This window comes from Populus nigra, chromosome 1 (assembly GCF_951802175.1).
Source record: "Populus nigra chromosome 1, ddPopNigr1.1, whole genome shotgun sequence".
NCBI classification, from domain to species: domain Eukaryota; kingdom Viridiplantae; phylum Streptophyta; class Magnoliopsida; order Malpighiales; family Salicaceae; genus Populus; species Populus nigra.
Genome location: NC_084852.1, coordinates 34,471,089 through 34,492,300, shown reverse-complemented (window position 1 = coordinate 34,492,300; position 21,212 = coordinate 34,471,089). Strand labels below are relative to the sequence as shown.

At 30.3% G+C, this 21,212-nt stretch overlaps 1 protein-coding gene across 1 annotated transcript; it reads right to left on the bottom strand.

Moving 5' to 3' along the window:
* Positions 1-411: 411 nt before the first annotated feature.
* Positions 412-6,519, bottom strand: LOC133672106 (aromatic aminotransferase ISS1). Its single transcript, XM_062092604.1, has 9 exons — positions 6,175-6,519; positions 5,772-5,819; positions 4,936-5,064; positions 4,556-4,615; positions 4,180-4,336; positions 3,097-3,203; positions 2,923-2,981; positions 1,363-1,471; positions 412-1,121 (listed from the first exon to the last, which is right to left on the bottom strand). Exons 1-9 carry the CDS (start codon positions 6,235-6,237, stop codon positions 669-671), a joined length of 1,185 nt encoding a protein of 394 aa, XP_061948588.1. The 5' UTR covers positions 6,238-6,519; the 3' UTR covers positions 412-668.
* Positions 6,520-21,212: the final 14,693 nt, after the last annotated feature.

Here is a 21,212-nt window from a genome sequence, read left to right as displayed (position 1 = left end):
TAGACACGCTTAGCCTTTCTTTTTATAATGCTTCTTTAAAAATTTCTTATTTGATTTCTTATTGGATTTATAATGCATTAATAAGAAAAGAAGAATTTAAACTAAAAAAAAATCTATGGAATTTAAATCATTAATTTTTTTTATAAAAATCTATTTTATTGAGATATAACTAAATTAAAAAAATTCATAGAGCACCCCGAGACAATAGATAAAATACTTACATATAAACGTATTTTTGCTCCTTACAATAAAGATAAACAGCTCTTAATTTGTAGTTAACTCCTTTTATTATCATATAGTTTTGAATTCAACATAACATAACCTTTTCAATTCTTGATTAAAAATTCTCATATTGAATTATCATGCTAAAAATTAATTTGAAATTCAATCTGCAGGAGCGTAACGCTGTACTTAACCAAGTAGTATTGCTATATATTATAAAAAACCACTCCGCGACTGTTACTTTAAACATGAATGGCCAATGTGCCGGCGCCGATAAAGTACCTTCCCTTTGTTCACAACATAACTATCAGCCTAAAAACATAGAATTAATTCACCACCCTCCTATTATTCCAATGCATGCACAAACGCCCGTCGTAAAACCTTGCGCCAATCTGCCCCATCTGACTTCCATTTTTAATGTATTCAGAGAAGAAAAGGGCTGAGTGTCACTGCACAATCCCATTGCTTACCAAATCTTCCAGTCCTCTCCTTAGTCTCTCTGCAGCAGCTTTACAGTCATTCTCTGTCAAGCCCCCAAATGAGATCCTAAGGTGCCCGGGACATCCACACGCACCTCCTGGAATCACAATGACACCATGCCTTGTAGCAAGCCAGCGAACAACTTTATCATCATCCACGTATTGCTCTGGAAGCTTTGCCCACAGGTAAATTGCTCCTTCTCCACCTTTCACTGCACCTTCGCCCAGAGGGGAGAGTGCTTCCAGAATTATATCCCTGTTCTTGACGAGATCTTTCACTTGCTCGGTCACCCATTCAGGTCCCATTTCTAAGGAATAGAGAGCAAGGTGCTGTGACAGTATTGAAGCACAGATTGGTATGTTGTCCTGAATTTTAAGAAGTTGAGTTTGAAAGCCTTCCACTCCTGATGGATATGCTATCTGCATGCAGCCATTACGTAATTTAGCTGGCACAGTTGTCTTTTTCGTGACAAAAAAAAAGCATCTACAAAAGAGCTGTCTAGTAGTAATACTCCAATTTTCAGAAAAACTAGAGTCATAAAAAGGAAAAATAAAACTTCATTTATAACAAATCAAATTTTTCAGAGTTTTTAGACAATGATAATACTATTGTACAACAATTCTTAATTGATAACAACGAGAGATACTGGGCATTACTTACATATCCAACTCGCCATCCCATCATTCCATATGCTTTTGAGAAGGAAAAGATGTTGACAACGTGATCTCCTTCTATACACGAGTGTTTTAGACCATCATACATAAAATACCTACAAGGAAAAGCCGTTAACATTCATAAATGGTACCGTAAACTTCTTGGCACAGGTAAACAAAGACGATAACTTTGATTTGGAAGTACAGAATCTCACATCAATTTTGGACTGCTTCTAAACAGTGTATAACATTATATGATTACATGATACCAACAAATATAGTTGACAGTGTTTTGTGGAGACCTATACACGAAGAACTCAAGCTTACATGCTTCATCCTAACAACTCTTCGTGAAATAAAAGGCCAGAAAAACCCTTCATATCTACATTAGATTATAATACCACACCACGATCCATTAGCTGAGCAGGTTGCAAGGTAAAAGTAGGATACCATATATCATTGCAGACAATCATACCAAACAACTATATAAGTGACAGAGGAGAGGGTAACGGGATATGTTAGGAGTCAAACATCATAACCATAGGAAGACTTTCAAAATACTTAATTTTATTCATTTTTGTCTCACTTGTCAAAAAACTATTATGACCCTTTATATATATATATATATATATATAAACTAGAAAACCCCGGTAATATTGTCCTTTCAAATCAGAAGAAAAAAATATAAAAAGAATAGAAAAAAAATAACTAGGAAAAATATTTATTTTCCCAAAAAAATTAATGTATCAATAAGGAAATAAAAACTGAACCAATTGCAACTGTAAAGAAGAAATTTAAAATGGATTTCCTTGAGCAAGAGCATGCAGCATGACATGAAATTCAGGGAAGTCACTGCCTATGAAACCTTCTTTTCTTCTTGTTTCAATCCTTGATGTCTAGTTCTTCACTGATGAGGTCACCCAAAATTCAAAGTCTTAATTGCTTTCAAGATTTTCCATCCTTCCCCATTTTGACTTAAAGTGTCATTTGGGTATTCCTCCTCTCACCAAGTTTTCATCCTCTGTTTTTTCTTTTTTTCCTACAATTGGAAGTATTGAAACATACAGTTTCGACTAGTCTCCTTACTAGTTGAGGGGAACACACTCTTCTACACCAGTCCATCCTTCCAAATGCTAAACACAGGCCAGGTTAAATTGATGAGAGAGGGATTAAAAAGCACACCAATGCTTTTTCCTGGCATAATAAGTAGAAAATATGGACTTCTTAAATACATTTCAGAGAAGATCAATATTCTCCAGTCCGTAAGTATGAAATGTTGAAAACTTCATCGGTCAATTACCAAGTTATTGCTATTCCTATTTCCTACACTTTTCTTCTAGTTGGAAACCGACAAACATACAAACAACGTGTGCCGATAAGCTGTATTATGCACCATTTCTCAAAGAAAATATAATAATCATGTTTCAAAGAAATTCAATGCCAATTAGGAATTCAGAAACTTCCTCTAACTAACTTTCATTCGGATATATTCAAGCACAACAAAAACATTGACAAAAATCACCTTTAAATCAAATCAAAAGCATTGATGAAAACAGAAAAGACTTACTCATATGTATTATCTACAATAAGCCAGGATCCAGCTTCTCTGCATAGATCTGAAATTCTCTGCTCAAAACAAAAAAGGTCCCACTTAGCAATAATTTGAACAATTTAAAAGCAACAGGATTAAGAAAAAGTGTTCTCAACGCATGATCAAGATCATCTTCCAGAGAGACAGAACCTTAAGAAGGGGATCTGGAATGTAGGTCCCACTTGGGTTACCGGGGTTAACAACTGTGACAACCTTCGGAACAGGTTTTGCTTCTGATAATGTTCTCTCTAACCAGTCTGAAATTCAAAGAAATGCCGATGAATGACCAACCAACATGCTGTGTGTGTGTGTGTGTGTGTGTGTGAGAGAGAGAGAGAGAGAGAGAGAGAGAGGTGCTTACTCATGACTTTTCTGTAAATGCACATCAATTTCATATATTTCTTTCTCAAATATTCTAATATTGTCAGCTGCCATTGACATACTTTTCCTCTAGGACATGTATTACTTGACAATAACAATCAAGAAACATATGAAATGGAGTAAAAACTGAACATTACCACAGCTTAAAACTTAGGCATCCTTAAATTTTGTTTGAAATATATAACAGGTGAGGAGCACAATCCATGTATCTTTAGCATTCTGTCTGAAATATGTCTAAAACATTAATACTGAATGACAGGACTTTAACGCACTTCAAAATTCTAAAACGCCTTTTAAAACAGGGTAAGCACACCCTCAAAAAACTATGTATAGATAGAGAGATTTCTACACCCAAACTAATGTTCAATAACTCCCATGTGGAATTTTGTGGTTTCATGTCATAATGGTGTAGAGTATTGGTATGGGAATATAGCCAGAATCTTGAAATGATTCACGCGGATTAGAAAGATAAGGAAACATGCATCACACTGAAGTTTCACAAATGTAATAGCTGGTTTTAAATTTTCATAATCACAACTCAAATTTTTCATAATGAAAATGCAAGCAAGGAAAATCATTTGTAAAACTTGATGGGTACTGCTATAGACTTCAAGAGCAGACATCAATCAGTACCTACGGTCACAAAAAGTCACACCTCCTTGAAGCTCAACTCCAAAAGTGATCAACATTACTTCTTAATTACAGAAGTGTAACAGGATACTATGAAGCACCTTTCCAATGAGTGACAAATATTTCTAACATAAAATACCCATGTTCACCATTAAAACAAGAGCTCTATGTTACTATCACAAAAAGTCAGGTTCTATGCAATGAGAGTTTACGGAACTTCACCTGCATCGGGATGAAGTGTCTCTGGGTTGCCAGGACCCACCAGTATATTAGTGACGCCAGTCATCTGGAAAGACATGTATGCATTGAAATAGTATGGAGCAAACATAACCACTGAATCCCCAGCGTCACATAATGCAAGAACAAGATTTACGAATGCCTGCAATTGAGAAGGTAAAAATAATTCATATTCTTGAACATATGTGAACTGAGACATCTTGCCATGGAACAGAAAGAATAGCTATTTTCTACAAGTCAATTAAATAATAGAATAGAAAATAAAGTTTTATGGACATCTTTAACTTTGTCCTCTTCTCCTAAACCTAAATGCTTTTGGGAATGAGTAACGTATATTTAAGAATGTCATAGTTGGAAACACCTGATTTGCACCTGCAGTAACCATGACTGAAGATTTCACCAACTTATTTTCCTTTTGCAACTGCAAAGCAAAGAGCAAAAGCATGGATAATGTGTTAACAAATTTCCAAGAGAAGGGCATGTAAGTTTTGGTAAGATTATTATGACTCCAGAAATACAAGTGCCCAACTAAGAAAACGATTCCACTGCAAAATCAATTAAGTAAAGTTACAAAAGTGATAGAGAAGGGATAACAGATGAAAATGACCATATAACAAAAACAATTACATATCTAATAATTACAATATGAGTATAAACAGTTGAAATGCAGCACTGAGAGAATCAAATGAACTCTGCCTGCCTTTCAAGTTGGAAACATGCTGAATGTACTGAATTATATACCTTCTGTGTCAATGCCTCCCTAAGTTCAGGAATACCTTCATCAGCTCCATAACGGCTAATTGAAGGCTCCCATACAAGTTCTTTCACCTTATTCAATGCTTGTTTGGGTGGTTGCCAATAAACTACTCCCTGTACCACATGAAACAAATGAATTGATCACCAAAGAACTTTTTCTGTGTCTAATGCAATGAGGGGAAGAAAAAACATTTATATTTAGTCCTTATTAATGATGAAGGCACAAACAAGTAAAAGTAGCACAATTTAGTTGATGAACAAATAGATTTAAATTAAAGTTAAATATACATCATTGATACACATTTCTAAATGTGAAACTGCCTTCCTAGCAATTTGGCAAAAAGAATTTGACTATGCAATCTATGCTGAGCACATGAAGAATACAGAGCACATCGCATATCAAAAGGCTTTGAGTTTGACTATCCGATAATGCTGCATGTGATTGAGAACTTTTACAAAGTGGTATTCCAATAGTCATGATTTCACTTCATAGTATGAGATCAGATTTTGTCCTATATTTTGTAGGAGAAAAGTCTTCCTAGATGCATTGTCAAACAAATTTATGCATAATCTTCGCTCTACTGTTTAAAATATAGAAAAGTCCTTAAAATCTGCACTAAACAAGCTCTTTCTTGAAGAAGAAAATTCACTGGTCCCGATTCTCGATACCTTCATTTATACAACACTTAAGAGACAAACAAAAACAATGTGGCAATCTAGCATCAAAAACCAAAATTTGACCATTTCTTCTCCTATTTCAATACGTTTACACAGTGTAAAAAAAGCAGCATAAAGAAACATGAGGAAAGGGAAACTCAGACCTGGGCCAAGGACACAGCATTTTTCGCTCCTCGGACCAATTCCTGTATCTGCAAAACATATAACATGAAAATCTATGCATAAGGTATAATCTCCCCACTTGCACCATCAAGGTTTTCACTCTTTCTTTCTATATAACACCAACAAAATAATTTACCCAAACCACCATTAGCACGCATATATACATAACCGACGTTTGTGTCCATAGCATAAACAAATCTCTCTCTCTCGCACAAGCTATAAAAACACTGTCCCCAACACACAACACACTCATATGCAAAATTAGCATGTATGTGCTGGTGTGCATACTTATAACCAGACAGAATCACATAGGTAATTATCTTTGTGTTTTGACAAGAACCAAAGGAACCCAGAAATCCAAAAGAGATAGTAGTAAATCAATACCTGAACCATGATAGGCATTTCAGTCTCAACAGCTCTCTTAGCAAGCTTTACATAGGAACCCATCTCTCCTTTACCCTTTCAGACAAGAACCAACCAAGAATATCTCACAAAAATCCCACAAATGAACTCTGATTCAGCGCAATTCTCCTACAACCACCAACCCCAAATCCCTCTAACACCCCCAAATTTGTCAACGTTTTTCTTATAAAATGGCCAAGGGAGAAAGATGGGTTTTGCTTTTATAAGGTAGAAAAAGAAAAGATTGGGTTATGAAGATGAGTTAGGCAGGCTTCAACAACCAACTATTATCTAACACAAAAGATGCCATCCTCTCTACTCAAGTCTTCGTAGTTTGTACTCTTGTAGAATAATACTCCACAACTAACTGCCAAAAAGCATTAACGCTTTTTGGGCCAAGTAATTTTTTTTTTCCTCTTACCACTTTAAACGTTGACAAAAATCAGTATACTCTGTCACAGCCAGCCAAAACCCAGCATTTACGGTACGTTAAAAACAAGTTTTCTACTTTTAAGTATAAAATACCCAGATTTGGACTTATCACAATCTCTATGTTATTCGTATTTTAGTGATACGGATATATATATATATATACGAATAACAAGAACAGAGGAATTAACAATATATATATATATATTGAGCCAGGAATCTGGGACAACTACGCTTGAACTGTCAATTCATTAAAAATTATTTTTTTCCCAGGTTACAATTAACAAGAACAGAGGATCTATAAACGTGCCTGTAAAATAATTCCCTGAGATTTATTTTTTAAGAAATTCAAATTAAAAGGATATAATTAAGGGAATTAATGATAAATAAAAAATAGAGACGAGAGAAGGATTTGGATGATGTTTTATTCTTCTTCTTTTTTGTTGGGAATTGAATTTCGAGTATTTGATTTGAGAGAGTAAAAATGAGAAAGTGAAGGAGAGTTGCAAATAAACGGGAAACAAAAAAGTATAAAAAAAATGTGTGGAGGAGTGGAGTGAGGATTTTGGGTGCAATGAAATCAGAGCCTTGCCAAAAAGACAAGGTAACTTCTTGGATTTTGTATTGTCGGGAGGGAAGAAAAGTAGCCGATTCTCTCTATGAATAATTAATTATTCTGCTTTTTTTTGTTTTGCTGTCATGCAAGTGAAGACAAACATTATTATAATTATATTTATTTATTTATTAGTTATATGTAAAAGAAACTATAAAAGTATCACAATTTCTGTAACCAAAACTAATGTATATCTATATTAGTAATTGGAATTACAATAATAAATCCACAATACTGTTTTTAATAAATTCTTTTTTTAATTTCAACATTTTCATTTTATTGGCTCATGACATGGTTTGCTTAATCTAGATTTTCATGAGATTCTCACAGTATTGAAGAAAAACTCTTGAAAAGAAAAGGAGCAGATTCTCTCTCGTCTTGGATGAATGGTTAATTATTATGCTCTCTTTGTCTTGTTGTCATGCAAGTGAAGACAAACATTATTGTTATTTATTTATTATTAATTTATTAGTTTTATATAAAAGAAACTATAAAAGTAACACAATTCCTGTAACAAAAACTACTGTGTATCTATATTCATAACTGGGATTACAATAGTGAATCCACAATACTGTTTTTAGCAAAAAAAAAATTAATTTCATCATTTTCATGTTACTGGCTCATGACATGGTTTGCTTAATCTGCATTTTCATGAGATTCTCACAATGTTAAGGAAAAACTCTTGGAAAGAAAAGGAGCAGATTTTCTCTTAGCATGGATGAATGGTTAATTATTCTGCTCTCTTTGTCTTGTTGTCATGCAAGTGAAGACAAACATTATTGTAATTATATTTATTTATTTATTATTAATTTATTAGTTATATATAAAAGAAATAGGGGGACCAAATTTGACTATTAGACGAAAATGGATGATTTTTTTCAAACTATTCATGAAGCGAAATCTTGGCCTTTAAAAATTTTAGTTTTCTTTTTTTATTTTTTTAGTTTGAAAATTTTATGTTTTGGTCCAAAATCTTATTTTATTCACATTTCAATTCTTGAGTTTGAAAGAGTAGAGAAAGTCGTAAAAAACAAAAGAACAAGAAAAAAAGCGATTGGTTAGGAAGATTCTTTGAACCAAAAAGGCAAATTTGGTGTCAATATATTGCTCTTAACGAAGGAGTGTATTTAAGGTGTTTTTGAGCTTCTAAATTACTGAAGAAATTAGATCAAGATTAAGTTTTTTATTTTAAATTTGTATTTTTGAATTGATTTAGAAGTATTTTGAGTTGAGAAATTGGTTTATTAAGACTCTAAGGGTATTTATTAGGTATTTATATGTGAAAATAGATTAAAAATATTTTTTTAATCCAAAACACCTCCATTTGATTTTCAAGTCGCCTCTCCGGTGTTCAAAATCTAGTTAGACACATGACACAATGTCTACTTTATTATTTAAAAAATAAAACTAAACAGTAAATGACATGTAATTCAACCTTAAGAAAAAAAAAGAGCAAGTGCATTAGCTTAACTTTGCAAGCCCATAAGCGCAAGGCCTTCTTTTTATTGGGCAAAACACACTAACCTTATCTATTTGACCTTGACACCTAACTCTTTTCTATAGTTTTTTTTTTCAAGATTTTTTTTAAGATTTTGATTAAAATGCACCACAAAATATAGCTTGACATGATATATACATTATTATTCAATTTTGTTATGGTTCTTAAATAATATTAAGGGTTTTATAGGAATGTAAAGAATTTTCTTTTCATTTATTATGTGCCTAATATGCCAAAAACAAATTGCTCGTAGATATTTAATGAAAATAAGATTTATCTTTTTTAAATTTTCAATAGATTTTTTATATAATGTTATTATTTTTTTTCTCTTTAATAAGATATAAAATATGAAAATATTTTTTTAAAAAAAAAAAAAACTTGCTTTTGTGATCATGATAGGTTTTAATTTATTAACCAATGCTTGTGGTTAAAAAAAATATATGCTTTCATTAAAACAATAAATAGATGCATTAATAAGAAAATGAAGTTTAGATTGAAAAAAATACATTTGTCCTCAATAATTTTATTCGTTGTTTTTCATACAAGTGTTTATTTTTATAATCATTTAATTAAATAAAAAATTAATTTTAAAAAACAATGTTATTAAAACTAACTAGAGCCATGATCTAAATTGTAGGTTAGACAATTTAATTTAATTTGATTAGTTCATTGTAGGATGTTTGTTACCAGAGAAAACGCGTCATATATTCAAGTAGATGACATGTCATTCGTTCATTTAACACAATTAAGCAAATGACATATCATTTGTTTAATTAAAAAAAAAAACAATAAAAGTGCTTATGCTGGATTCTTTTTGAACTTTACCTATATTTATTCATTTATTTATTTATTTTTTATTTTATAATAAAATTCTCTTTAAACAAAATTATTAAAATTAAATTTTAAAAATCATCTGCCAGGATTTTCAAATAAATTGTAGTATGAATATTTAATTTATGAATAATTATAAAATAACTTATATATATATATATATATATATATATATATATATATAATTCATCATGAATATTCAACAAAAATAAAATATCTCCTTTGCTATTTTTTATTAAAAAAAATTTATATACTTTTTTCAAATTAATTATTCTTTTTTAATATATAGTCACGTAAAAATTATAAAGGCATATTGTTTTTATTGAAATTTGTTTTTTACTTCATAATAAATTTGTTAACAAATTGGTTTTAATACATAGTTAATATACATTTTTTATACCAATTTAAATACACTCACGATTTTGTTCAAGATTTTGATAAAAAATTATTCTCCAAACAAAGTACTATGATTGTAGTCAAGAATTTGTTAAAAATTGTTTTCCAAACAAACACTTTAACATGGCACATTAACATCGATTGGTTGGCAAACTTTTACAAACAAAAAAAAATACAAATCATTCTTACATTAAAAATTACAAGAATTTCATGTGATTTATATAATGAGAAGTTGAAAAGTTAAAATTGAAATTTTAGAGCACTAAAAGCCTGTTTTGAAGTATGGTTTCGGTTGTTCTTTAAAATATTTTTCATGTTGAAATATATCAAAATGATTTTTTTATTTTTTAAAAATTATTTTTGAAATTAGCGCATCAAAACGATTCAAAACATAAAAAAATTTAACAAAAAAAATTATTTTAAAAAAAAAACAGGTTAATCCGTGTTTTCAAACGCTCCCTAAATCTTTTAGATGAAGGAAGCCCTAAGCTAAATAGACTTTGAGCTTAAATCATTCACATTCGCTCAATGTGACATAAGCCCATTTTGATTATGTGTTTAAATTTATTGTAAATTAATATTTTGACATAAAAAAATTATTTTTCTAGTCCATAAATAATACATGTTAAGATTTATTGAATATATCCAATTAATTTCTTTTATTTAATTCATTGACAATGTAAAATTTTAAATATTTGTATTAAAGTCTCAAATATTTTTTTAATTGATTAAAATTCTAGAATTGATTCTTTAAATTCAAAACTAATCATGGCAGCCATAGTTCCTATATAAATAAAGATTGTCTAGGATAACAAGAATCAAACAAGTTTTTTTTTCTCAAGTTTTTTTTTGTTGCATTGTAATTATGTATTCTTGCATTATGGTGGTTGTGTCTTTTTTACTTCTTTTTTTTTTACTTTTTTTACATTCAATACCTATAGCTATAAGATCTTTTGTTGCAGAGAGAAAATCGACTTTTTTTTATCGTAGACTTTGGAAGGTAGTGGAACTTTTTAAAGTGAAGTTATTGAAATTTCAAGAGACTAATTATATAAAGATTGTTTGCACCGCAATTTAATTTTAAAAAAAAATGGTTGAATTCTTAACAACAATACTTATATTTCTTTGTCTCAATAAATAAGTAAAATGTATTTACTTGTTTATTATATTTTATGCAACCTATTTTAGTTCTTTTATATTTAGTGTATGAGCATGCTAGAATAATTAATTTTATTATATTATTAATATGATTTTGATCATAACTTGTATGCAATATATTATACTCATATAAAAATTGAACTCTATAGTTTTATTGTAAATTCTCCTACCAATCTTAGGACTAAATTAACTTATTTATTTAATTATTTTGTTTAATACATTATGATATTATTTAATTTATAAATTTTATAGTATAATCTTGGTACTTTTTTTTATTTCCATGTTTTAAGCCAAAAATTATATTTGGCTATTATTATAGAAAAAAAATCATAATGTCTTCTACAAAAAATATTGCTTCTACCAAATAATACTTTGGTAGAGAAGGTTTCATCATCACCATCTATAGTGTATGATGAAAAACCTGAAATGTTTAATGATTTAAACTGAAAATGACAACAACAAAAATATTATACTATCTAACTATTTTAAATTTGGCAAAGTTTTTTACTAGAGATGCATCAAAGTTATCGGATGATAAATATGATCCCAGTATTATTGTAGTTATGGATACATAAATGTACATTGATTCTATGCGTAAGAATTATATTAATTTTGAATGGTTTGGATAACACATGATATAATGTGTATAATTTAATCAATAATGTAAAGGCTATATGGAAAGCTTTAGATTGGAAGTATAAGGCTTTATTGGATCTTAAAAGCTGATATGAAAAAGTTCATAATTAGTGAAGTTCTTAATTTTAAGATGGTTGATTCAAGAATTATAATGATTCAAGTTCAAAAGTTTCAACTCACATTCCATAACATTCATGATGAAAGGATGGTTTTGAATGAATCTTTTCTAGTGGCTACTATTATTGATAAATTACCACTATTTTAAAAGACTTCAAGAACTATCTTAATCTTAAGCAAAATAAAATAGGAATTGAAGATCTCATTCCCAGGTTGAGGTTAGAAGAGAATAATAAGTTATTCAAAATGAGAGCCAATTCTTTATTTGTAGCCCTTAAAGCAAACATTGTTAAACAAATGACAAAGACCAATTAAAAGAAATAAATAAATAAGCTTTTTGTGAAGGAAAAAGGCATTGCCAAAACATTTAATGGTAAATGTTTTATCTACAACAAGAATAAACAACAAGATAAGAATTGTATAAATAAGAGTCAGTAAGACAACCTTAAGAGAGAAATGACTGCTCAAGCCAATATCATTAAAGTTGATAACCTCTCATATGAAGTGTAAAAAATGAGCTTATCTATAGTCATCTTCAAAGTCAACTTGATTAATAATTGTAAACAGTGATGGGTTGATATTAATATTGGAGATTAAACATTTATACGAACTAGAGGTGAGAAAAATATTATAATAATTTTATAGATAATTGCATAAAATATTGTTATACTTATTTGTTAAAAAGAAAAGATGATATTCTTGAAATGCTTAAACATTACAACAATTAAGTTCAAAATCAACTTAAAAAAAGGATAAAGGTAGTAAGAAGTAATAAATGTGGAGAACACGAAGCATCTTTAGGTGGATTTTGTTCTTATAATGGTATTATTCATCAAACTACTACTCTTTATTCATCTAAAAAAAGGTATTATTTAATATAAGAATCAAATTCTAAAAGAAACTATGAACGCGTATGATGGTAATTTTAAGAGCACCTCACAACTTATAGAGAGGGATAATCTTAACTACCAATTATATACTTAGCATAGTACTTCACAAGAAGTTAGAACATACATCATGTAAGTTGATAAAAAGTAGAAAACATTCTTATAAATACTTAAAGTATGAGGGTTTCTTATAAAAGTAGCAATGCCTTATTATAAAAGGTCAAAATAAAATCTAAAATTATAGATCATATATAATGTTGTATTCTTTAAAGATGTGTTTCATTTTAAAAAAGCATAAGAAATTCTTCCACTAAGAAGATGAAGGAAGGAAAGCATAAGTAGTCTCATAAAATATAAGATGATGAAATTGAGTTGAGAAATAGTAAGATAGTATAAAATAACAAAAACAAAATTGGCTTGATTTTCTAATTTATTTGTTAGAAAATAAACCTTGAAGTTATTCATAGGCAATGTCTTATTTTAAAGCTTTTTATTAGAATGAGGTATTCAATAGTAAAATTAAATCTAACATGTAAAATAATACATTGGAACTAGTGGATCTTCCACCTAGAACTAAACCATTAGACCATAAATGAATCTTTAAAAGAAGATGAGAGTTGATGGAACTATTGATAAATAAAAAGGGAGACTCGTTATCAAATGATTCAAAGAACAACAAATTATGGACTATTTTGATACATACTCACTTGTGTAAAGGATAAATTCCATATAAATATTAATAGTCATTACAATTATTAACATGCTTTAAATTTATCAAAATACAAAAATAACTTTCTTAAATGGAAACCTAGATTAAGAAGTTTATATGAAATATCCCAAGAGGTTTATTGTTAAAGGGAAAGAAAATATAATTTTTAATCTTGTTGAGTCATATATGGTTTGAAACAATCACCTAAATAATGATATAAAAAGTTTAACAAGGTAATATTGTCAAATAGATTTAAAATCATTGAGATTGATAAATATGTTTTATATAAAATAAAACACAAGGATCATATCATTGTATATCTTTATATGAACGACATGTTAATTTTAGGCAGAATTGAATGCACAATCAAATCTATAAAGAAAATGTTACCTATTAAATTCGATATGGAAGATTTAAGTGTTGCAAATATCAAACATTGGACAAAAAAATTCTAGGATGTCTGCCTTTAATGATGAAAGATTATAATGATGGTAACTCTACCTACCTGACTAGAGATCCTTAAATCTAGGTTCAAAGAAAAAAACTAAGTCATACATCATTATCAAGAGCACCCATAAATAATAATTTTCTGCTCATTCCTATGATTAAAAAGATGTTAGTTGTAACGAGATAAAAGTGAATTATGCTCTGAATGACTTTCATATCTTCGTTTACAAAGTAGAGTATAACATAATATTTCTAATAAAATATCATATATTTATGTGAGAAATGTGATTGTTTCTTTTAAAATTTTAAAATGTTGAGTTCTTTAAAATACTCATGAAATAAAAAGTTGTTCATGGCTAAACTAAATACAACCATGAAAAACAAAGAAAAAAAAAATTTAAGAAGAGAACTAAATGAAAGGCTGAATAATTCAAGATATTACGTTTACTAATTAGCCAAGTAAATCCAATACTAATTCATTAAGAAAAGTTTAAAGAAAAAAACTAACTATCATGATATAGTAATCTACCAATTCATTTTCTCTCTAGAAATCTTTAGGTTTTTATATACTAGTTAAATAATCTTCATTCATATGAAGGATTTTAGAAATTTGGTTTTAAAATATGGCTAATAGGCACTTTTAAAGCTAATTTAAATGTGCAGTCTATTCACAATTTAGTATAAGACTTTGTTGAAAACTGTTCACCATCACAAGTAATTTAACATGGAGCATTAAGATATTTCAAACTATTTATGGATGAATAAAAATTTGATTTTAAAGATACTATTTTTTTTTAAAAAAATCAATCTCACATTGAAAAATTGCTAAAGTATCTTATGTCTTGTACACGAAATGAGAAAGTTAAAATTGGGTTTGTAGAGTAAGACTTTTAAAGGGAAGAGAGCTATGGCTAAGTGGGTTTTAGTTTTAAACTACAAGTGTCTGCTCGAATCGGCGTAGCATGACAAGAATCAAATTAGTATTTTTTTTCATTTTATTATTTTTTTTCTTTGAATTATAGTTATATATTTTTTTCTTTAGAAGTGTTGTTTTAGGAAAAATTACTCTAATAATTCTATAAATGAATTTTTTTTCATCGAGAGTTCAAAATAGATTTTGAAAATTATTTATTAAATAATGAAAGTTAATCGTTACTTTTTTTTATTCACGTGGAGTGTCCAGATCAGTTTGCACGCACATTGATTAATCCCCACAGGCATGGTTGTTAAAAATGCGTTTTAACTCATAAAATCGTATGATTTTATGAGTTAAAACCCATAAAACGTGTAGAAACGGAGGCAAAACTCGAAAATCATTAAAATTGCATAAAACCTATTCAAAATCGCATAAAATCGTAACAACTCGTAAAAACGTTAAAAACGTTACGTTTTCACGACTTCATCTAAATGTCACCGGACCAAAGACCAATTGACCAAATGCAAAATTAGAAAAGTAAAAATTTTGACTTCGTCCCTGTCTCACAATCTCTTTTCTTTCCCAATTCCCACCCGACCAGGTGACCACCCTCACCCTACCAGTGACTTCATCTCTGTCTCACACTCCCTGATTCTAGACTTCATCAAATCATCCCCTCCCCTCCCTGTCTCACACTCTCCCAGTCTCTTTGAGGACCCTGACTCCCTTCCCCTTTTCCCTTTCCCCTTTCCCCAGCAAATTCATAAATCACTTCCCCTCGATTCGAAGCATTCTTGGCGAGACGAAGGTAAGAATTGATTCTCAATTCCAAGCTTTGTTTTTTTCTATCTAATGGTGGTGATTAGAGATAAAAAATGATTTGGGTATGCTGTGAAATTCACTGTTTATCTTCTGTGAAACCTCACACTCACACCTATGCTCTGTTTGATCTTGTTTGCTTTGGTGTTGCAGATTCAGTGAAGCAAGGAAGCAACGAAGCAACAAAGCATTCCAATTTCCAGGATTGCAGGTATTTTGTAAATCCAAAAACTGCAAAATTTAGGGTAATTGATGCTCCTGTTTGGAATGCCTTTTGCATTTAATTTATTTAGGCTTTTTGTGTATTACTGGATAGCAATTTAATACGGACTGCATCTCTCAAATGGTATCATCTTGCAAGGCTTTGATTTCGTGATATTTGGTTTGCACTGTATTGAGTGTATTCTGTTTTTCTTTTTTCGTGAGAGAGAGTGTAACTGTGTAACCGTGTAACCATTTGCATGCTTTGGCATTGCACTTGTTCTTTCATATTTCCTTGTCAGAATCGTGTCCAAGATATAACCTAGATGCTACGAGTTGATGATTACTACACTAGTTTTTGTTTCAGTGATTGAGGCATTTCATTAAGCTTTATGCATTTTAAGTAAATGTGATGAACAATAAATTTTTTGCCAGTATATCAATCAGTTAAATATGATGAACAATCATTTTAAGTAATGCAATTAGTCTCCTTTAGCTTTCTTATTCCTTTGTTCTGCCAAATCATGCAAATGTGCACCCATTCCACTGCCATTTTTGGCTTGATCTTGATACATGGAGTTGTTGGCTTTGGAAACTTCTTAATCACTGTCCTGATCTACCTAGTGATATATAACCTTTAGGCTTGTCTAGGCATGCTTATACTTGAACTTTTATTGTCTACTGTTCAGATTGCTTGAATTTTCCTCATAAGAGTGGTGTGTGAATGTATAATCTTAATTATGTCCAATATTATAGCAAGAGTGGTTTTGAACTGTAGAATATATGGCATCTAAAAAAACTACAAGTGGCAATAGATTTGACGTGGGATGGCAATATGGTATAGATGTTGACAAGAATTCAAAAAGAGTGCAGTGCAAGTTTTGTCAGAAAATTATTAGTGGAGGCATTTACCGTTTCAAGCATCATTTGACTTGCACTCGAAAGGATGTTGAGCCATGCCAGCAAGTACCAGAAGATGTAAAGAAGATAATTTTGAATGTTCTGGTGAAAAATCAAGAAGCATTTGAGAAGAAAAGAAAGGATTTCCAATATATTGGAAAAGATGAAGATAATGATAAAGGGAATGAAATTACCTTAGTGGACAAAGGAAAGAGAGTAGCGAGTGGGAGTGGAAGTACACAAACCACCATCAATCAGCTGCTAAAAAAGGATCTTAGAGAAGAAGCATGTCAACAAATTGCAAGATTTTTCTACACCAATGCAATTCCATTTAACTGTATGAAAAACCCTGAATTTGTTAAGGCATTTGAATTGGTTGCAAAGCATGTGCCAGGTTTTAAGCTTCCATCCTACCATGATATTAGAAAGAAGTATTTGAAGCAAGAAGTAGATCATACGATCAACTTGCTTAAGGAGTACAAGTTAGAATGGAAAAAAAACAGGTTGCTCAATAATGTCTGATGGATGGACTGATAAGAAAAGGCGTTCTATTTGCAACTTTTTGGTTAATAGTCCTAAAGGGACAATTTTTTTTATCATCAGTAGATACCTCTAATATATCCAAGACTGCTGATAAAGTATTTGAGATGTTGGATGCTATTATGGAGAGGATTGGAGAGGAAAATGTGGTGCAAGTAGTCACTGATAATGCTGCAAATTATAAGGCAGCATAGCAATTGTTGATGGGGAAAAGAAAAGGATTGTTTTGGACACCATGTGCTGCCCATTATATTGACTTGATATTGGAAGATTTTGAGAAGAAACTAGAGGTCCATCAAGTAACTATTGCTAATTGGAGGAGAATCACCTCATACATATATTCAAGAACTATTCTCATTTCCATGCTTAGACACTTTATAAAATGAAAGGATTTGATTAGGCCTGCTGCCACTAGATTTGCTATTGCATACTTAACTCTTGGATGTTTGAGTGATTGTAAGATACAGTTGATGACAATGTTTACTTCTATCCAATGGAGGTCATGTAGGTTTTCAAAAACAGAAGAAGGGAAGCGAATTTAAAGTTGTGTTTTGGACATCAAGTTTTGGCATGATGTTACTACATGTATTAAGGCAGCATATCCTCTGATAAAAGTTATTCGATTAGTTGATTCAGATGAGAAACCAACTATGAGTTTTATATATGAAGCAATGGATCAAGCAAAAGAGAAGATACAAGTGAATTTTGGTTCTGTGAAAAAAAGATATTGATTATATATCTTGCTAATTATTTATTTACTACTATTAGTTGATTATAATGTTTACCAACTAGGTCATGTAATGTTGATGATAATATTCTTATTTTTATTTTGTAGTTATATGCCTATATGAAATATCATTGATGCAAGATGAGAACTTCAACTTCACAGACCTTTACATGCAACAACATATTATTTGAATCCTCATTATCATTATAATTCTAATTTTAAAGTCAATGCCAACATTAAAATTGGATTATATCAATGCTTAGAAAGGATGGTGCCCGATGCAAGTGCAAGGTGTAAAATTGACTTGCAACTTGATTCATTCAAGGATGCAAGTGGGTTGTTCGGTATTGAGATTGCCAAGATAACAAGGGATAAAAAGACTCTAGCTAAATGGTGGGATTCTTATGGGGATGAATGTCCAGAGCTACAAAAATTTGCAATTTGAGTTCTAAGCTTGACTTGTAGTTCATCTGGATGCGAGCGAAACTGGAGCGCATTTGAGATGGTAAGTTTTTTCCTTTTTAATTTTAATGTTTTTATATTTTATAAGAATCTTATATGGTATTAATTTGAATTGCTTACGTAGGTTCATACAAAACAAAGAAATCATTTGCACCAGAAAAAAATGAATGACTTGGTATTTGTAATGTGCAATCTGAAATTAAATGATAACCAAGTCAAAAAGCAAGCTAATGATTTTGGTGAAGTTTTTGATCATCTCTCATCTGATGATGACTGGATAATCGAGGGAGAGAAACATGAAGGTTCATCCAACTTTGATTTGCTTGGTGTCATTGATAGTGCAACACGAAGGAAAAACGGTAAAGAAGATGAAAGTGATGATGAAGAAAATCTTAATGATGTTGGGATGGAGTGTCATAAAACTGAAGATGATTTAGAGATTCAGAATGATGTCAATCCAGATAATTCAAGGAACTTGGAGTTAAATATTGTTGACAATATTGGTGTTGGTCTTGGTACTAGTAGTAGCACTAATGTTTCTAATATTGGTGCTGGTACTAGTATTAGCACTAATGTTCCTTTAGATGGTAATGATTTTGATGACTGTTTTAGGAATAATGAGGGAGACAAAGGCAATGAGGGTGTGTTTAGTTTACATGACACACCTACAGATTGTTTGTTTTAGGTGTGTTAACTTTTAGTTACTAAAATACTATAGACATGCATGAATTTTTATTTGAATTATGTATTTTAAGATGTTTGGATATTTGTATTGTTTAGTTTACATTTATTTGAATTATGTATTTTAAGATGTTTGGATATTTGTATTGTTTAAAATATTTTACTTGCGATTTTACGATTTTAGTTAAAATATTTTACTTGCGCGATGTTTGGATATTTGTATTGTTTAAAATATTTTACTTGCGATTTTACGATTTTAGTTAAAATATTTTACTTGCACTTTTACGATTTTTAGTTAAAAAATTTTACTTTCGATTTTACGATTCGAGTTTACGAGTCGAGTTTATATTATATGTTCCGTGTCGTGTTAAAAAAGCGTTTTTGACAACCATGCTCACAGGTCCTGAAGTTAACGACCAAGTAAGCATCCAGTAACCATCAATATTAATAACCATAGGGCTCGAACTTGAAATTACAGGGAAAACAAACTCTTTAATTATAAATTCTTACTACTGAGTCACCTACTTAATAATTATGATTAATATATAAAAAGACCGATGTATCTCAATTAATCTGAAGATGACCTAAATTCGTTATTCGGTACCCGAGTGATTATTCTCATCTTACTCCTACATTGTTCAAACCACCAACCCATCAAAACTTAGCTGTCTCTTCGTTCAAAATCCTCATAAATTTGTGTTTATGAAGTGAACGGGGCCTTTTTTTTTTTCTCAGGATGTCGGTTTTTAGTGTATTTTATGTTTGGTCTTTTTTGTAAATTGAAGGTACTCTATAGTTTCAACAGGAGGAACAAAATCTGCTATGGAAAGTACTGGAGTTTCTGTCATCAAAGTGGAACAGCTTACCCTTTTCCCCGAAATGGGTAAAGGAGTTCTTGGTTTTGTCTGTTTTAGATTTCAATGGGCATTCCAGCCAACGTTGTTTTCAGTCAGTTGCTGTTTACTGAAAGCACAACCTTGCTTATTTAGTCGATTATTCTGAAGTGTGAATGCATATGTATGTATTGAAGACGAGATCATATGATTATTTTCATTTTAATCATAAGGTATGCATTTCAGGTTTGAGATTTAGCCCTTTCAAGATGATGAACTCACGCCATTGCTGATGTCTTTTACACCTTTCGAGTTAGCTGCATTTTGGGTGGAAATTGACTTCCTAGCTATGACATTTCCTTCGCTTGAAAACCTGTTTTTATATGATATTATCTTCGCAATCTGAGACGGCTTGATGGTCGTGTGAAAACCTTACACCTCCTCCACATCCATGGTGATCTTCTTGGTAGTCATGGCATAAATTGTTACAGTCAATTCACAAGAGTCTTACAATGGCGGGGTTCTTGTGCTTGTGACTGGGTATTTGAATGGAAATGATAATTTGCAATAAAAATTTACTCAGAGCTTCTTCCTGGCAGGTTTATTTGACGGAAAAATTGATAACAAAGTGAAAAAAACTAATTTCAAGATGATCAAATTAGTTGCTTGTTATTTGAGCTATATACCTCTTCTCCCGGATTTCTTCAACATATAAGTAAGTATAATTATTGTATTTTATGCCATCTAGTTTAGTTCTTTTGTATTTAGTTCATGAGCATGCTAAGTTATTTAATTTTATTATACTATTACTATTATTCTGCTTATAACGTGTATACAATATATTATGCTGGTATAAAAATTGAACTATACAATTTATTATAATTGTTTTCATGAAGTTTTTATTTAAAAAATCATGCTTCTAATAAAAAAAATATTTTTGTAAAAAAAACATGAATAAAGAAAGAGAGTTTTGATTAAAAAAATATATTTTTTCTCCTTAATTTAAATAAATGGAATTCGTATAAATATTTAACTTAATGTTTTTAAGTTTTTATTCAAAAATCATGTTGCTGGTAACAAGAGATTTTTTTTTGTCAAAATAAAAAGAAATACACGAATAAAAAAAGGAATTTTAACTAAATTTTTTTCTCTCTCCATAATTTAAATCATTGGATTTCTTACTAAATTTTATTTTAATTGTCACAAAATTCAATAAAACA

Coding starts and splice junctions, on each gene's coding strand:
- LOC133672106 (XM_062092604.1), bottom strand. CDS start 6,237: ATGGGTTCCTATGTAAAGCTTGCTAAGAGAGCTGTTGAGACTGAAATG. Junction 4,616..4,935: donor GGGAGGCATTGACACAGAAG/GTATATAATTCA, acceptor TTTGCTTTGCAG/TTGCAAAAGGAAAATAAGTT. Junction 1,122..1,362: donor TGGGATGGCGAGTTGGATAT/GTAAGTAATGCC, acceptor GGCTGCATGCAG/ATAGCATATCCATCAGGAGT.